The sequence below is a fragment of the Trichosurus vulpecula genome, chromosome 5, assembly GCF_011100635.1.
Source record: "Trichosurus vulpecula isolate mTriVul1 chromosome 5, mTriVul1.pri, whole genome shotgun sequence".
Classification (NCBI taxonomy): Eukaryota; Metazoa; Chordata; class Mammalia; order Diprotodontia; family Phalangeridae; genus Trichosurus; species Trichosurus vulpecula.
This window is the reverse complement of record NC_050577.1, coordinates 23908581-23921126: the sequence shown is the minus strand read 5'-3', so window position 1 is coordinate 23921126 and position 12546 is coordinate 23908581. Positions and strand designations below refer to the sequence as shown.

The 12546-nt window shown below is 40.0% G+C and overlaps 1 protein-coding gene across 1 annotated transcript in view; it reads left to right on the top strand.

The window, feature by feature from the left end:
* The window catches only part of STT3B (STT3 oligosaccharyltransferase complex catalytic subunit B), a 104014-nt gene that overhangs the window by 48323 nt on the left and 43145 nt on the right, over window positions 1-12546 (top strand). Inside the window, exons 4-5 of the mRNA XM_036759436.1 lie at window positions 9446-9511; window positions 11580-11679. Of these exons, the coding sequence (XP_036615331.1) occupies window positions 9446-9511; window positions 11580-11679 (166 nt within the window). The remainder of the gene's footprint in view (window positions 1-9445; window positions 9512-11579; window positions 11680-12546) is intronic.

The following is a 12546-nucleotide window of genomic DNA, read 5'->3' as shown; positions in this document are numbered from 1 at the left end:
CTTTGTATATACTGGTTCTTGCTCTTCTGCCTATAAACATGAACAGATATTATTGAACAAAACCTGCAGGTTGTCCTACTGTCCCCCAATAGCTTTTTTTCCCTACAGATTGGCTTTCTCTAGTTCCTCACCACTTCTAACTGGTATTTAAATCGTACCTATTCTCTAAGAAGACAAGTAGCCCCATAATGGCCAAGGCCTTTCCTTAATCCTCATTCTCCCTTGACCTCTTTTCCAGTTTTGATTCTGTAGATCATTGTTCTCAAAAGTGTGATCCAAGGATCCCTGTAAATCCTTGAGATTCCTTTAAGGGGATCTGAGAGGTCAAAACTATTTATTCAATGTTACTGAGATGCTTCCATTTCCAATATGCTAAGTATCAATGTCATAATTCACATAAACAAAAGCTCTTTGGGGTTCTTGATTTTGAAGAGTATATAAAGGATGTCTTTAGACCAAAAAGTTTGAAAGCTGCTACTATAAACCATCCCCTTCCTCAGATTTACATTTCTGTTGGTACTAGATCTGATTTTTCATAACTCCTCCAGAACTATCTATTTGGTTATTTTTGTCTCATCTCCCCTTTCCCTTCTTATATTGTTGTCCACTCTTACGGCTTCAGCTGTCCCTTCTCTGGAGATGCCAGTTCTGAATCTGTAGCTTTGATCTTTCTCCCAAGTGCCAGTTTTGCACATCTCATTGGCTACTAAGTTTTCCCCCTTGAAACTCAACAAGTCAAATCCTAATTCATCTTCAGGGCCAAAGACAGTACTGCTCCTGATTTTCCTTCCATTTATAGTATCCCCACTCTGGAATCATTATTGATTAATGCCTCTGTTATTCTTCACATCTAATCATTTCACTGTATCGATTTTTTTCTATTAGCCTTACAACCAAAGCTCATTCCAGCCCTTGTGTCACATCTGATTGTGGGAGTATCCTACCCGGTTCCCTTTTCTATATAACCTCGAATCCATTCCATCATGCACAGTACTGTGAGTTTTAATCTTGCTGAAGGACCACTTGGGTCATATTACTTCCCAGCTCAGGAATCTTCCACTGCCCCTTCCAAGAAGCTCTTTGACCTGGCATTCAGGATGCTTGGTGACCCACCATGACCAAGCTTTTCAGCCTTCTCTTTTGCTGTTGCTTTCTGTGTATCACATGGGTCGAACCATCATTGCCCAATATAGGCAGTCTTTCCTTTCCCCAAGCCTTTGTCCATAATCTTCTTATGGACTCACCACATCTTACCCCTCACTCAAGACCCACTTTAATTCCTTTTTGGAAGTTTTCCGACTTTGTTCCATTGGTCCTCAATCAAAGCCTTCTGCCCAGTGATAGCTGTGAACAATGTCCCCTCTGGGTCTTCTCTTTGTAGATGCTTTTGTATGTGAACTTTGATTTTTGGTCACTCATCTGTTTGGGTTTACTGTGAGCCAGTGGTAGTAGATACTGGTCTAAACCTGAATTGTGCCAAACTACTTTCCCATTTTCCCACCAGTTCTTGTCCAAAAGAAAAATAGAAGTCCCAATGCCAGTAAGTAGTGATTTTGGGTCATCAAGTACTGGACTACCGGTTTTTACTTACTCTAATTTCTTATGTCTCTACGGTGTTTCTCATATCACTTGAGATAAAGCAGATGGTTAAATTTATTGACTTAATAAACTTTGTAATTTTTTACATCTTTAACATCTTTTGATTTGCAGTATTTACTACACTTTTGCTATAATCATTTTTCATGATTTAGCACTGAATTCACGAGATTTTGACACATTCCTTAATTCTCCATCATGAAACCATACCTTTATCACATTTTTGCCAAAGAGTCCATTTTCCCAAGATTTGCCTTGACTTAGGCCATAAGTTTTCCAAGGGCTTCAAGTTAAGTGAATCCCCAGTCCATCAAAGCATTATTGGTGATCTGGACAAATTTCTTAACCTTTTCTGATCTGTGGAATAATGTGAGATTGTTGTAGTATTGCTTCTCAATTTGAGAATTTCTGTAATTCTGCTGGAGGCCCTCGGTGCAGCAGATGGAGCCCTGGGCCTGGAGTCAGGAAGACCAGAATTCAAATCTGGCCTTAGACATTGGCCAGCTGTGTGACCCTGGGCAGGTCACTTAACCTCTGCCTGTCTCGGTTTCCTCAGCCGTAAACTGAAGATGATAACAGTGCCTGCCTCCCAGGGTTATTGTGACGTTCAAATGAAGTAATCTTTGAAAGTTCTTAGAACAGTGCCTGGCATGTAGTAGGTTATGGATAAATACTTACTCCCTTCTAGACAGTTATACTTCTTTGTGCATTTTTCAGAGTTTGTCATTGGAGGTGAGACTTGCTGGCTCACTAGAAGTGAGGGATCCCTAAAGCATTTTTGAGGAAAGGGATCCTTTACCTTTTGCCACAATCTTATGGCTTCAGTATAGTTTTAAATGAAAAAAAGTGAATTTCATCACTAAAAACTAACCCTTTTCCAACCTTCAGTTCTCTAGGCTTTGTACTGTCTTGCCCACGATATGAATTGTTTCTTCCCATGTACTGTTAGCAGCTTTCTTTTTTTAAACTGGTCTTATCCATTTTCCTTCAACTTGAAACCTACAAACACGCACTGGAAGATTCAATAACAACCGCTATAGGTTTAGGATCCCTCCGAGTACCTTATTAGACAGCTTTACTGAAGGAGTTTGTCTGTTCTTGTCCTTGTTCACTATTTTCCATCATGTTTAACTGCAAACTTTGATGTGGTTGATTCTCTTTCATTGTGGGCTTTTGAATGATCCTGAAGACGCTTGGCCGCCCCATGCTAACAGCCACTGAAGTATCTTTCCCAGTCATTGAAATGGACTTTTTAAGAGCTATAACTTCTGCATGTTTCCTAGGAGCAATATCCATTTTTAAAAACCTCAAAATTGAAAACATGACAAGAGAACATTGAAACACATGTATATGGCACAGTATCCAGCACTAATGGTGGGGCCAACTCAAAGCAGTGCCCATGCCTGACATTGCTGTCACAAAGAGAAACTGTGCTTAGTATTTTTCTCATCATTTCCCTTTTATTCTTTCAAAATGTAATTTAGTGAAATATGCCCTTGATACTCTCATTGGCGTAACACTAAATCTGTAAATTTGGTTAGTACTTTTTATGTTGGTATGGCCCAGTCATAACTAGTGGCTAATTCTTGCTTTATTTTTGTATAGAATATAGTCATAAATCTTGCATTCATTCATGCATGGTAGGTTAACACCCACATAATATTTTCCTTTTAATGAATGATGTTTTTCGCTAGTACTGTATATAAATGCTAGTAATTCTTCAGATTTATTGCATATCAAGCTATTTTATTATTGATCATTTTATTCAGTTTCTTTGCTGATTCACTGGAGTTTTCTAAGCACACCATCATGTTATCTCCAAGTAAAAGTCATTTTGTCCCTTTACTAGTGTTTATACTTCTAATATTTTTTTCTTATTATTGTTATTCACATTTCTGAATGACATCTAATAATATGTTATTTAAATGCCTTGTCTGCTTTGCAAGGACAAATTAAATTCTACTTAGAGCAACCACTTCTGGCAGGAAGGTACCCCAAATAAAGGTTGTGTGTGCAAGGAGGGGAAAGGAAGGGCTGCATACATGAATAAATATAGCTTATATTTAAACTGGAATAGATAAAAATAAACTAAATTCCTCTTTAATCCTTTTCTGTTTTGGTTATTTATACTGCTGTTAGCATTTGCATACATCCCACTATGCAAATGTTAGGTTCTTTAGCTTTCTAGTGAGGATGAACTTTTTTAGGAGTAAGGATTTAAGATATTTCTGTTCTTCAAATATTGATGACCGGGTATTCAGCTGAGTTTTTCTGATGAAAACATCTCTTTAAAATGCTGCTAGATGAGACTTTTTCCAAATAAACTAGAAGGTATGGGATATAATGGCACAAGGAGTGCCCTAGTTGGCTTGAAATGGCCCAGTCACAGGTAGCTGGATCTTTCGCTGTTAATTTACCTTTCTCCAAATTATAATACTCCAGACACATGAAACCCGTGGAATTTTTGCAATTCCATTAATTGACAAAATCTAGCAATTTAAATATTTAACATACAGTAGTAAAGATCACTAAATCAGAATGGATGATGAATGCAAAAGGAATAAAATGAGTTTAAAGTGATATAACTGCCTGTAATTTCAACTTGCATTTTGGTACTTCATGTGTCTGTTAGAAATTAGAAAACTTTATCACTCTTTTCTCAAAACTCCAATTAAATTTGAATTGAAGCTTCCTAAGAAAATTCATGGGCACTAAACTCAGTAATAATGTTATATTTTAAACTCAGAGGAACACTTACTAACATGTCATTTTTCTAAACCTCTTTAATTCAATAATTTTTAACTTCAAAATACAGGCATGAAGATTACTTCATTTTTCCTGTTCATTGCTCTCTAGCTTTTCCTCTTTGCTGTATCAATGTTCGTTACCCAGAAGTTTTCCATTACTTTCCATTGATTTCTCTCAGTTCTAACCAAAACTATGAATTTAGACTGAATTTCAAAGGAATAACTAAAAATATTTACTGTCGTAGATATATTTTTCCTAGACTACAAAATATAGCTAAAGCTACATTATTGCATATTCCTTGGAATGATAACCAGTTATACAAAATAATTTGTTGTATTCATGAGGCTGAATTGGATAGAATGAATACTTGACAGGCTTGTGGTCTATTTTATAATGTTCTTGATTTGTAGCATTTTGTGTATTTTATCTTTGCCAGAACTTTGCTAAGGGGATCCACTTTTAACCTTAATTGCACCCAAGTCTCATATGTAATAAAATTCTGATGTTCTGGGGTCCCCACTATCCCCCCAAAACTAAGCACAAGTGAAAGGATGAACCCTCTCTCCAAACCTCCTTCCACCCCAAAACCAACCCTGTGAAACTCGAAAATAAAAACTAGCACTATATTAGGAGAAGAGTTGGAAATGGCTGGAGAAGACCCCGTGGGCAGTCAGGAAGAGGTGAAGGCAATGGCAGCCTAGGCAGTCTTTTCTTCTCCTTAAGTCACTTCTTCTGGCACATTCTTCCTGAATTGCTTCCTCTTCATCACTGCCCCCCCGGGGTTCTATTTCACAGCTCACTTTAGAGCTGTAGAAACCATCTTGTCCAGCTTCTTTGTTTTGTTACAGGTAGTGGGATATGCCATAGCTCTCTTGTTCTTAGACTTCCCAGGAACTTCTGGATTTTTCCTTCTGGTTTGAATTTCAGTGGGTCAGTCCCCAAAATTTTGTTGAGTTGTTCTATTTGTAAATGGTATTTCAGTGCTTAGTCATAATAGTCATTGTCACATATTAGAGTAAGATTTTTTTCATTCTACTTCCCATCATTTAAGTTTTGCTTTAAACAGTTTTATTAATTATTCATTATAGTTTCCTATTTGTTGACATTTTATTTATAGATTACATACAGGTAAAACTCCTAAGAGCTTTTGCCTCTTAAGTTAGATTGTTGTAAAATTCTGTTATAGTAAGCCCATTCCTAGAAATTGAATTCCGTAATGTTGTATTGTAATAAATTATCAACGTGAGGAAAGACTTGCATGGTTTGATGGTGAGAATAAAGTAAGCCAAATCAGGAGAGTATTGAAAGCCCTCCCGCTTAGGGGAGAGCAGTAAAGATGGAAGCTTCTCACGTGTGTTTGCACAAAGACAAGCCTGAAGAAGTGACCTTGCAGAGCTGGAGGAGCCAGGACCTTCAGGGCAAAACAGGGCCCTCCCTCCACATCAAATCAACACAGTGGATACTTGGTGGCTCCAATTCAAATAAAAAGAAATGCTTAGGTTGGTTGTAAGGGAAAGAAGGAGGCCACAGGATTCTAGAGGATGAGCTGGGAAGGACGCTGGAGGCCATCTAGTCTGACCTCCTCATTTTTAGAGGAGGAAACAGTCTGAGAATTTGAGTGACTGGACCATAGAGGAAGGCGGGAATAACCATTTATATAGCGCCTACTCTGTGCCAGGCCTTGTGCCAAGCACTTTATAGGTATTGTCCCATTTGGTCCTCACAACAACCCTGGGAGGTAAGTGCTATAATTATCCCCATTTTACAGAGGAAGAAATGGAGGCAAACAGAGGTTGAATGACTTGTCCAGGGTCACACAGCTAATAAGGATCTGAGGCTAGATTTGCACTCAGGTCATCTGGACTCCAGGCCTGGTGCTCTGGCACCCCCTAACAGACCATAGTCACGGTCTAGTAAGTGTCAGAGGCAAATTTCAAGACAGGTGTTATCCACTCACCTTTGAAGTAGAAAGGAATGAGAGCAGTGGAAGACTGTCACTTCTTAAAGCCGGATCAGAGGGCTACGGCTAGCCCTTGTTGCAGGCATTGTGCGGTGGCTGCTGCCCTTCCTTCATCTGCTGCTTCCTCATCTCCCCATCACTTTCTCTATGTTATTGCCTGAAAGTGCAGAAGCCCCTCGTGGGCCCAGTGCTGGGAGTGCTTGGCATAGAGGCTTCAGCCAGACCACCATGTTTTCCCCACCTGGGCTGCTTTGTCCACCTTGAGGCAGGGCCCTCCCCTCTACCAGGCTCACCGTGGCTGTCTTCCTGTTGCTCAGGGGCCCCACCTGGCCATCCCAGTGCTGGGCACACATGGGAAGTGTCACTGTAGATCAGATCCCCCACCTTTTCTCTTCCTCAGTAGGATCAGTCCTGGTATATTAGAAAGGACTCTCATATTTGAAGATACCGCCATTCCCTCCTTGTAAAATGGGGAAAATACTGAATTGCTTTGTAAATGTTAAGCTCTCTCTATAGGTTTATTATCTTATAATGAAAACAATCCTCATTCAGCCCATTTGTCCTTAAAACATTTAAAATATTTAGGATTCCATTGACACTTTAACTTTAGAACCTTTGAGTTCCCCCATTACCCACCCCCTCTGAGGCCAGGGCAGGCATTTGTCCCATGGCACCAGCTGAGGGGCCTTATTTCCTTCAGAGAGGCAGTGGGTCGTTGCCTCTTTGGGTTCTGCTGTTTAGTAAGGTTGTTTTTTTTCTTTTTAACAAACTTATTTTCTGCTGAACAGAGTCCCTAGAGTTTGTGACTGTGGAATTTTGGCTACTTAAAGTGAACCTTTTATGGGCAGAGAACAGAGCATTCTTAGCAGTCAGATAAACAACGTAGGGCCACTTTCCTGGAACTTTACGGTGAGTCCCTGGACACCTCGTCCTGTTTGATGTGCACAGTGTCCCGTTGTTTGTCATTTACAAACTCCTGGGGGTGGTGCAGCTCATATCCCCTTAGCTGTTGGTAGTATGAGCACCAGCCTTGTGATGAACCTCCCAAATGAGCTGAGTTGGCAACATTCCATCGTGAGGCCTTGGCCTGGGAGTCTTTTCCGTCATGGATAGGCCTGGCCAAAACTTGGTCTCCAGTGACAAGCTTTAAGGACTTGGTCTTCTCCATACTGGATTGAGTCATGAGAATAGAGCTTTGGTAGCAATTGAGGTATTGTAGATAGTCCTTAGAGGCCACTGAATTCTGTCTGATCAATGATCCTCTTCAGCATCCTCAGCGAGTGGTCACTTGGCCTTTTGGAGACCTCTAGTGAAAGGGGAACCTGCTGTTTCCCAGGGCGGCCCAGTGGGCTTTTGTCTAGTACCTGTGTTAGGAGATTTTCCCATGTTTTAATTAGGCCTTCTGTGTCCAAGCAGAATAAGCTATCATAGGAGCAGAGCTGGAAGGAAACTCAGACACCATCTAGGCCAAATTGCTCATTTTACCAATGAAGCTGAGGTCTGGAGAGGTCATAAGGACCTCATTCAAAGTCACACATAGTTCCTAAGGCAAGGATTGAACCCCGAATTCTCCACCTCCAAATCCAGCTCTCTCCACCGTTGGATTCCTTTCTTCTTCTGAATGGGAACCCTCCCTAAAATAGCCTTTAAACACTGCTCCCAAGGCTTGTCTCTTCATTTTCTTCAACTCTGGGTTTGCTGGAAGTATCTTTTAGTTCATTGTAATAGGATTTTACCCATACCCATTTCCAAGGGGCAGCTTATTTTATGATCATCTTCAAAGAAAACCTTTACAAATGTATGTTATATAGAGACCAAGAGTCTCTGGTTTCAAATATCTGTTTCCTGGAAATAGTGTTTAGTGTGACTTTTACAGATAACTGTAAGCATTCTCTCTGGATATAATTATTTTGTTTGGTGGGGGGTGTTTTGATAAAGAAAAAAATTTAATGAAATTCCATCATCAGTATGAAAAACTGTTATTGCTTGCAGCTGGCATTAATGTAAAAGCATTAATCATATGTTCTATGTGCCACGCTCAGAATTGTCAACCATATAGACGTAGTCTCTGCTTTCTCTAAAAAGTTTGTCGTTTTTCTGGTGGTATAGTCACTTTTGTAACAGATTTTATCCTCAAACATGGAAAATAATCTTTGTGTGACTGAATAATGACATTGGCACTACAGAGAGGGAGGGAGAGAGTGTGGGTATGGGTGTGGATGCAAAATGATTTAATGTATGGTCTTTGAGGGACAACAAGGTGGCTCAATGGATAGAGCGTGAGGCCTGGAGTGAAAAGGACCTGAATTCAGATGTGACCCTGGGCATTATTTCCACCCTGTTTGCCTCAGTTTCCTCATCTGTCAAATGAGCTGGAATTTAAGAAAATGGCAAACCACTCCAATATCTGCCAAGAAAACCCCAAATGGGGTCACGAAGAGTCAGAAACAGCTGAACAGTGACAACAGTGGAAAAGGTCCTTGAAAGTAGGGGTTGTTCCGTCCTAGCCCATTGCCTAATTCGGAGTAGATACGTAATAAGCGCTTGTTGCTTGATACTCATTTTGCAGATGTTTATTACTTTGCACAATGGGTGATGTGCTATGTGGTATATTTGAGAGATGGAAAGAGGAAAATCAAGTTTCTTGGTTGACTTTCCAGGTTTCTACTTCATCTGACATTCATTTATAAAGTGTCCCTATAATTCTCAAAATGATTTAACACAGTAATTGTTCAAATAAAGTCCTAAAAGGAGGAAAAAGGCTTTTGTGAAATATCAAAATCAATATGTCAAAATGTCTTGAAGAAAATTGCTCTGTGGTTTTTTGAAAATTGGCTAAGCCTGCTGCATCAGTCCACACCTTCCAGTGCATGACCTCTGCAGTGCTCACAGGTCATTAGTGGCATCACTGTGTTAGGTAACCTATGTCTTCTGTAGTGAAAGTTTGGCACTTTTACCCACCCATGGGAATGGGGAAATTTTACAACTATATTTTTTCTAATCCCTACTTTGCTTGAATGTAGAAATGGTTTCATTTTTTTCTTCGGTGTCTTGCATTTAGTAGACCCTTCATAAATTCTATCGATTTATTCCTCTTTCCTTGTGTTCTAGTTTAAATTCACTGTTATTTGTTTGTTTTAGGTGAAATCTGTAAAAACCGGGTCAGTCTCTTGGACAATATGCTGCTGCTTATCCTATTTCTATATGGTAAGACATTATTTGAATTTAAATATGGAGTCTAATCTTTTTAGCAAAGGAAACAGGTATATTCTTCTTATATGGGGAATTTGTGACATTGCTGGTGACCTGAACTTTTTTTTGCAAGTATTAAGGGGGATTTTTTTAATTCTTAGATCTGTTCTTTTCATTCACATAAAATCTTCTCCCAAATAAGCTGTAAGGAGAAATTTTTTTTCTTAGCATATTTAAGTGACTGTAGTATATCAAGCAAGTGTTTGGTGTTCCTTAATCAGCCAGTTATTGAGCATTGATTATGCGCCATGGGCAATGCATTGCTCAACTTGAGGGCACCAAGAAAGAAAGGAAACCCCTCCTGTCTTCCAGGGCAGCTGTCCTCAAGGCACTCATGTCTAGCATGAGGATGTAGTATGTATACAGGAAAAAAATCAGTGTGAAGTCTATACAGTGTAAGGAGAGAGGACGCTAGTGTGACCAGGAGTATCAGGCTAGGCCTCATGTGGCTGGTCTTTAAGGACCCTATCGATCTGATGTGGGGGAGGACAGGAGGGGATGTCACCTCGTGCACAGGCCATTCATGGGGCCACCATGTTGGCAGTTTGGCTAGAGCATGAAGAAGTATGAGAAGACAGTGCACTTACCCTGGAGAGGGAGAACTCAATTGTAAAGGGCTTTAAAGCCAAGAGAGGGGAGCTTTGTATTTTATCCTAGAGGCAAGAAGGACCCACTAGAGCCTCTTGAGCAGTGGAGTTAGGGAACCTCCACTGGGCAGCTCTGTGGAGGATGAATTGGAAAGGGAGGGACAGGCAGCCTAGGAAACCAGTTAGGAAGTAATTGTAGTCGTCCATGCCAGCGGCAGGGAGGGTTCGAACTCTAGTGGTGGCTGAGTAAGTCGAGGAGGAAAGGATGGATGGATGGATGGACGGATGGGTAGATGAATGGATTCTCATGGTGGATTGTGCCGTTTCAAGGTGATTATTCTGAAGATCAAAAGCTCGTGGGACACACAGAGGCTTGCCTGCTGATCAGATCAGACTATTCCTACCTCATCTTGATTTTTAGGGATTTTAATTGACTTTTTTAAAAAGTTTGAGGCATTATCAGTTTGCTGATAATGAGGTACTTATATCCTGGTGTACATGTAATAACTTGTAACTACACATTTAGAGTATTGGGAGTTTGACAACTTGAGATAAAGTTGACCATTCTGTTTGTGAACAAAGAATTTGTTAACCACGTAATGTGTGAAGTTAAGATTTCTGGGGGAGTGGTTGCCCTACTTAAAACAATTTCACTTAATCATTATTCCAGTGGTTACAAGATATTTTTATCTCTTCATTAAAGGGTTGGACCTCTACTTGGCCACATGTTGCTCCTTTTCTTGTACCTATAAGGTGTAGTAAAATTGTTTATTTGAAAGTACATAAAGGATTCCTTTAGGCTGGTCTGTCTCCCCATCAGTCAGGGTAGAAATGGTAGAGAAGACCAGTCTCAAATTAGGATCTTGCCTTCAGTTGTTTTTCGGCAGTGGAGAAACATCTCCGAGATCAACATTCGATTATGCTGGTCTTGGCACAGTTTGCCGCTCTCACCATCTTCTTGTTGACCAAGTGATTTGACAGATTGCAACATTCTAAAACAGTGTTGGATTCGTGGCAAAAATTTGCCATGAAATGAAAAGCAAATCATTTTTGTGAGTTCTTTTTTTTTTTAACCAATTCACATGTGCTTTCATCTTGAATGAAAATAATTGCCATCTTTTTTCTTGTTTCCCAGTTCTTTTTATCCCTTCAAGTATGTACCTGTAAGCAAATTACCTGTGAATCATAATTGGAGTTCTCTAATGACTAAAGAAAAGTACCTTGGATTTGTGTACTGGATGACTATGTGGCCCTTCAACAAAAATTATAGGTCATTAAAAGCCGCTTAACCTTCTTTCCAGTGGAATATTCAAATTTCAAGTATTTCATAATAATCTATTTGTTACTTGGTTAGAGCATTAGGGAGTTAACCAAGAATTTTCCAGTGTTTTAGTGAACTATCCAGTCATCTCATTTTAACATGTTTTTCCTCCCAGGTCTCCGCATGGGGTGGTTATGTGTTTATTATAAACCTTATTCCACTGCACGTCTTTGTGTTATTGCTGATGCAGAGATACAGCAAGAGGGTCTACATAGGTGAGTGACCACCTGCTTTTGGCAGCTAAGAACTGATTCATGTGTGCTTTTTACTGAGCTCCTTCAAAGTGAGCATCTCACAGGTGATTTGGCACACCTCTTGCATTAAGGAAAAAATCCAAGCAATCATTTAGTAACCCTGTTTAATTACTAGGTGATTTTAACTATTGAAATTGTTTTCAGAGGAGTTAGGGTTTGAGTCTTGCAGTCCATCCTATTAAATTTCTCTTACCCCTTGAAAAGTATATGTAGTTGTATCAGCAAGGCAGTAATCATAACATGGACAATAACTGTGAATATGCCTGTGTAGTTCTGTCACAAAATATAAGATACTCTCCATATAGAAGGTAGAAGAAGTAAAGCATTTATTCAGACACCAGAGAACCAAATCCCAAAACCAGTAAGTCCAGTCTATCACAGAAGCAAAGAAGTCAGTACACAATATCACAGCAGAGAACAACTCCATCCCAAAGCCATCCGCCCCACTTCTGGGGCCTTCCCACAAACACTCACAAATCCTAGCTCACCCCTTGCCTGAGTCCTGCTCTCCCAGGGTTCTGACTTTCCAGTTCCATTTGTTCAGCAAGCTCGTCCCACCACATGAGACTTAGACTTCCTGTGATGTAAGCAGGGCACATGGGACTATTAATGGATGGGGAAGATCTTCAGATTTACATTACTGTTACAGTAGTATAAAAATCATGAGCATCTTTCTGATGGTGCACAATTCCCCTCACCCCCCTTATTTATATGAAGTACCTTAATTCAGGACCCCCTACCACCAGCACATTCGCCATGTGGCCACAGGTAAGGCATGTAGTTTCTTAGAGCCTCAGTTTCTTTACCTGTCAAATAGAGAAAATATCT